Consider the following 6,481-nt stretch of genomic DNA (forward strand, 5'->3'; position numbering starts at 1 on the left):
TGTGTGTTTCTCCATCCGGTGGTGACTCATATCGAGCTCTGCAACGGTCTCGAAATGACTCGACCTCGGTTGTAGACGTGGCCGTCGTTCTACCTTGCATCCAGGTCGGGTTCGATGGCCCCGACTTGCCCCGGACCGGACCCAACCCGGTCGGGCTCAAGCAAAAAGGGTATCACCCAATACAAAAATATTATTGGATCGGGTCATGGTGCTAGATGGCTCACAAGCCCATTAGTTAATTGTATACCTAGAACCGTAGAACTAGCCTAAATAAATATCATTATGGATGTTGAAAAGATACTATTTTCACTAGACTAAAGATGGCTAGAGTTTTATTCTCTGCATCTAAGAGAATATTTTAGGTTGGGGATTCATCCTCTACGTGAAGATCAGTGACACAATTCGTGGTTGTAACAGATCCATTTCTACTAAAAAGAAACCCGCAAGTCTCCTAACCTAGTTAAATGGAAAAGTTATGATGGATTAGGAAAGGTAATTTGGGGCTAATTACTCATTTTGAATTATCACCACAATTAACACATATAAATTGAATTTACTCTTTATCTTTTTGGTCTAAAAGAAACATATATTGAGTTTATATTGCTGCATCGTTACAGGAAAAAAGTAACTGTATAGTGGTGGTACATTGTTATATAAAACACCACTACTACAGAAAGATACTCTAGTACATTTTTTTATATGTTTAGTTCTTGGTTTGTCTATTATGACTAGATTTGAAACATAACATTGGAGGAACTACAAAATGTACTAAGTACGTGTGGTAGGTGACGGGCGTGTGGGCGTGCATCGTGTGAATTGCGATTTAGTCGATTCCATGAAACTGTGTAGCATAAAAACACAAGAAAACAACTAGAAATAACATGAAAGACAGCAATCGGACCTTGAATGACTTCTACGTTTCTGGTGAAGGAGAAATCGACAGTACACAAACCCAGCAGATTCTTGTTTTGGAACCGAGCTTCAAAGAAAAAAAAAACCAATGTGCAGATGATCTTGGAGGCGGAAAATCCTAGGTCGTTCATTCCAGACGATTGAAAATGTAGAGTTTAGTTAGAGAGAGTCGACTGAAACTGTTGAGTTTTTAGAGTCTATAAGTAAAAAAAGAATGGGAAATAGTCAGTGATTAGTGTGTTTTCGCACCTTACACGTGGTAGGTTTTAATTGGTCTTTTGCTGACTGGATTGCCACATTTGTCAATTTGTAATGCACGCGCTATGATTCAACGGTTGGAGGTGTTTATTAGTTACTTATGCTCAAGATGAAGTGTTCATGTGGGAATTCTGAAAATTTATTTACCGACATGACAATCGGGTGCAAGTTTAAGTGACCAAGAGGCCTTTTTGCCTTCAATTAAATGAAAGTTAATGTACGGGCCAAAATCAGAATTTGTGAATATTTTAGGACTACAAGTGTAAATTTCCCGAAAATATTTATAAAATTTTTTGTTAAAAAATATGAAACTTACATTACACCTGAAAACAAAAGGAAATTCGAAGAAAAGAAATGAAAAGCCAAGATGAACACCTCTCTCCTAATAATGGCCAATGTCGTCGTTTTGTGCTTACGCGTTCTCCTCTCTAGCTTTTTTATTTTTCCGGCAATTGCGAATCCTCGGACGGAGCTTGTCTATAAATTCTGTGGCGTAGATCGAGCAGAGAATGTTTCAGAATTCAACCAAAACTACGCCAATGCAATAGTATCAATGGAACCCGAAATGCGAAAAAACAAATTTTCCATTTGTGGAGAAGGGTACCCTCCGAATCGAATTTACGTCTTGGCTCAATGCATGGACGATCTGACTAATGATGATTGCGAAATTTGTTTTTCTACCATTAAAACGCAATTGCCTGGTTGCTTTCCCCACAGCAGCGGTCGTGTTTTCTTTGATGGTTGCTTCATGAGATTCGAGAACTATAGCTTTTTTTATGAAGCCTCTTCTCCCCACGACGTCAAAGTAATTTCTCTTTCCCCTTTTCTTTTTCTTGATTCTTTTCTTATATTTTTATCTATGGATCTATGTGTTAGTTTACATGCATAAGAGATAAGAAAGTAAAAATCCCATCATGGTATTAGCATCAATGGCGGAGCCAGAAATTCTATTAAAGAGATTCCAAAAAAATGCAACAATGTCGTACCTATATTCGTATTTGAAAATAATATAATTTTTGTGACACCTTTGTTGCTACAGTAGAAGCTTCCCCAATGTTTAGGCGAACCCTTTGCTCTTTTTACACAATTTTCCAACGATTGAATCCCCTCGGCACCCATTCATCCAGTGTATGACATCTCATCTAAAAGTTTAAGCCATTAGAGAGTGTACATCTTATTAAATTAATTATATCTTCAACACGCTCCATGGCATGAGGGCCTAATTCTTTTTCATGAGCAAAGTACGGGAAATTCTTTTAGATAATGAGTGGCAATGAGACTTGAATCCAAGATCTCTGTATGTTTTCTTATCATATACAAGTGAATGACCATTTTATCTAAAAATTTAAACCATTAGGGAGAGTACACTTTTATATAATTAATTATATCTTAATAGACATGACTTTGTCTTGCTTGTTCTTGGTTCTCATGGTTCTCTTTTTTGGTTGAATTTGATAAAAAGAGATGCAGCGATGCAGTGAACTTGAAGAATGAGCAATTTAGGGATGTGGCAACCAAAGTCGTCAAGGATTTGGTAAACATGGCCCCAATTCACGGTGGCTATGCAGAGGGACGAAGGAAAGCCCATGGTTTATCAGTTTATGGCATGGCTAACTGCTGGAATACTTTGGACGAAAAATCATGTAACGATTGCCTGACAAACGCAAGCACATCTCTTCTTGATTGTTTGCCATCCATTGAGGCGCGCGCCCTTAGCGTTGGCTGCTATTTTCGTTACTCGGAATATGAATTTACCGATGGTTCGAGTTTCTTTCTTAATACTAAAGGTCAGCTGCATGTGCTTTAGAAAATCTCAAGGATTTAACTATATATACACTGATAGTATAAAATATTTTACACAATCAGCATGCTATGTATTCTTTTACCTGGTTACTCTATTAGACCTACTATTATGTTGCACTAACTCTCCAAAATGTTGTTGCACCCGTGTTGGATCCTCCAAAAATGCATTTACTTTTGGAGGACACACAACCGACGCTATTTTCGGAGAGTTCGAGCAACATAGCTTGCCATAACTAGTTACCTGTTATTGTAAGTAACTTAACTAGATAGTGTATAATAACATACACTTTTAGTGCACAAAAGTTAAACTCATTCAAGAAGGAATTCATTTTGCAGGAGCCGTTATCATGTACATTGTATTTGTTCTTGTTGCTCTCGGTGTATGCGTAGTCGCTGTTCTGGTTGGATATATTGTGGGTACAACTCTTCAAGAAAAACGATTGAAACACCAGAAGAAACCTAATGGTAATCCAGTCTTAGTGTTTGTTGCAGAGATCATTTAGTCTAGTCTTGTTAATCCTCCGTTTTACTTACTCTCTTGAAGAATCAGATCTTGAGTCATCTGTTATGAAGAGGAGCCTGCATTTCAAATATTCAACACTTGAAAAAGCTACAGACAACTTCAGTGAAGAATGCAAGATTGGCCAAGGTGGATTTGGTGAAGTCTTTAAAGTATAAATACATACTACTGCCTTTTCGTTCTTTTTCCCCCAGCTATTTTGCTTCTTTGCTTTGACAGTGGTAGTTCTGCTAAATACGTTTAGAATGTTTCTGAAGTAGGGGACTTTGCCAGATGGTAGAGAAATTGCTATCAAGCGAATGTTCTTAACTACCAAGATTCGGAATGAAGAGATATCCAATGAGATAGACATTATCGGACAAGCCCAACACCAGAACTTGGTTCGTTTCCTTGGTTGTTGTTTCACTGATGATGACAGCTTTCTTGTTTATGAGTATCTGGAAAATAAAAGCCTTGATCTTATCTTATTCGGTACGTAATTTGTTCTTAAGATCTTTGATCCTTCTACTCCTTTCTCGGAAAGGATAGAAACGAATGCTAAGTCATTAGTAATTAGAAGTTTATATATTATCACAGTTACTTGATATATTTTCTGTACTATATGCATGGAAGAAAGATCCAAAGAAGAAGAAAGAATTGGAGTGGAAGAAAAGGCTCAGAATAATTGAAGGGACGGCCGAAGGTTTAGAATACCTTCACAACGATTGCCAAGTTCGAATCATTCACAGAGACATCAAACCTAGTAACATCTTACTAGACTCAAGGTACCGTCCCAAAATTGCAGATTTTGGTCTTGCCAGGTTAGTGCATTTACTTCAGGTCCATTTTTTGCTAATATGCTTTAGTCATGTTCGAGATTCATGTCACGAGGAAATATGGAGAACTTCTGGTGTCTATATTTATTTTTATTTTTATTTTTGCCTCGTACAATATTTGGATTAAGATGAGCCTGAATGGAGCAACATGGACAATAAGTCGTATATCCAACTCCAACTTGCTTGGAAATTGATACGTCATTATTGCTGTTTGTTTTTTGTTTGGGCTTGCTAGGTTTAATATCAGGGAAAAAGGAAGTGCACCTCTTGTCATTGCAGGCACATTGTAAGTATGTAATGAAGCACTTGAATTTAGATTAACCTATTATCATTCTTCATTTTGTCCTTACCTGTGCTAATCCTTTACCTGCAGCGGATACATGGCTCCTGAGTACCTTGCTCATGGACAATTGACAGACAAAGTGGATATTTATAGCTTTGGAGTTCTTATCCTAGAAATAGTAAGCGGCCGGGAGATTAACAAATTTCCAGCGGACGACACTCTAGACACCCTTGTAACCATTGTAATTTCCCCTCAGAACACTTTGTTTTTTTCGCATTTATTTCTAGACTTTAAGTTATAACCACTGACGGTATAAAAATACTTCCACAATCAGGTCATTTAGGTAAAGTCTCTGTGATACCTAACTCGCTATAACAGGTTAAACTACATTCGTCGTATAAAAATATTTTGCACACTTAAATCCTTACTTTTGTTATATTGCCAAGTTCAACAGACTGCATTTGAGATTATCTTGTTAATTTAACGTGCAGGCTTGGAGACATTTTAAGGAGAAAAGGGTATCTCGACTAATAGATCCGAGCATGGAGATAGAAGATGTGGATGAAGTTCTAAGGGTGATTCAAATTGCCCTGTTATGTACTCAAGAGTCACCTATTATGCGTCCAGATATGACAACTGTTATTAAACTACTCACACAAAAGGAATTAGAGGTGCCTGTTCCATCAAAGCCTCCTTTCATTGAGGAGTCATTTCATGATTCTGAACAAGGTGGCTCTTTGCATCGGCATCATCCCTCTGCATCGTCATTTCATTCTTGCAGATATTATGACACCCAACAAGATCATGGCTCTTTTCATCGGCATCATCCCTCTGCATCGATTGATTCGTATTATGACACAGAAAGTGTTTTAGGAGGATAATGATGCTTTGTTGTATGAAATTTATGGCCCTCTACAAAGACGGAGCTAGCCAATTCAAATTTTCACGGGAGAATGAAGAGTTCTTCACAGCTCAAATGAGATGATTTTGGAGCTTATGAGAAACTTATCCCTTTTCCCAGTTCACTAGTTGCAGTGATCTGATCAAGAACGGATGATGCCTGAATGCTGAAAAGACCAGACCCGTAGATAACTAAAGTTATGTACATTAACAGTATAAAGTCGTTTACCACAATCAATGTAGATATATAACAGGTAATATCATGACCATTTTTATAAGGTTACAGATTACCAATTAATGCTTACAAGCGACCTTAATGTGCAAACATTTTTACGCCGTCGGTGCAACACCTACGTCATGTTATGGTAAAGAAGGATACTTGTCATGGTTTTCAGGTTACTAACACTATGTATGGATCATTGTAACCCATCATTTTATAATGTATTGTATTGTATCGTTTTATGGATACAACGTTTGAATAGATTGTATCGTTTGCTATTGTTGAATAATATTTTTGTTGTTTGATTTGACTGTATCGTACTGTACTGTAATTGATAAGTTCACTAAAATACCCCCAATTATTTTAAATAAAATATCAAGAATTACACATAAAAATAATTTAAGAAAGCCTCTTTCTACTAATTTATCATTAATTACGTAGCTTGGAAACAAGAGCAAAAATCTGGAAAAAAAAGTTTAACTAATATTAGCAAGAACGAAAAAAAATATTAAAACGATGGAATGAGACAAAGAATCGAACAGAGACTTGGATAAAAAGAACTGGGCAAACCAATTCTAGAAAGGATGAAAGAAAACAAAGTAGGTCTATGGGTTGGAGATTTGAAGTTAAAATAAAAAAAAATAATGATAAAATAGAATTATGAAGTAATATGTAAGGGCATAATTGAAAAAGAAAATAGGAAACGATGCCACCACACCAAATCGGTTGTTTTATAAAATGAGACTTTTGGTTGTTCCGGAACAATGAAT

The 6,481-nt window shown here is 36.7% G+C and overlaps 1 protein-coding gene across 3 annotated transcripts; it reads left to right on the forward strand.

Annotated features, from left to right (window-relative positions):
• Positions 1 to 1,511: 1,511 nt before the first annotated feature.
• Positions 1,512 to 5,972, forward strand: LOC109205465 (putative cysteine-rich receptor-like protein kinase 43). Of its 3 annotated transcripts, XM_019368179.1 has the most exons (10): positions 1,512 to 1,975; positions 2,633 to 2,957; positions 3,310 to 3,438; positions 3,518 to 3,645; positions 3,754 to 3,964; positions 4,110 to 4,293; positions 4,544 to 4,594; positions 4,682 to 4,832; positions 4,926 to 4,969; positions 5,083 to 5,156. In XM_019368179.1, the coding sequence occupies exons 1-9, from the start codon at positions 1,538 to 1,540 to the stop codon at positions 4,932 to 4,934; spliced, it is 1,626 nt and encodes a 541-aa protein (XP_019223724.1). In that variant the 5' UTR covers positions 1,512 to 1,537; the 3' UTR covers positions 4,935 to 4,969; positions 5,083 to 5,156. The 3 variants fall into 3 exon arrangements, with proteins under 3 accessions (XP_019223724.1, XP_019223722.1, XP_019223723.1); XM_019368177.1 differs by lacking the exon at positions 4,926 to 4,969 and having other exon boundaries at positions 5,083 to 5,972; XM_019368178.1 differs by lacking the exon at positions 4,926 to 4,969 and having other exon boundaries at positions 3,524 to 3,645; positions 5,083 to 5,972.
• Positions 5,973 to 6,481: the final 509 nt, after the last annotated feature.

Source organism: Nicotiana attenuata, unplaced genomic scaffold, assembly GCF_001879085.1.
Source record: "Nicotiana attenuata strain UT unplaced genomic scaffold, NIATTr2, whole genome shotgun sequence".
Classification (NCBI taxonomy): Eukaryota; Viridiplantae; Streptophyta; class Magnoliopsida; order Solanales; family Solanaceae; genus Nicotiana; species Nicotiana attenuata.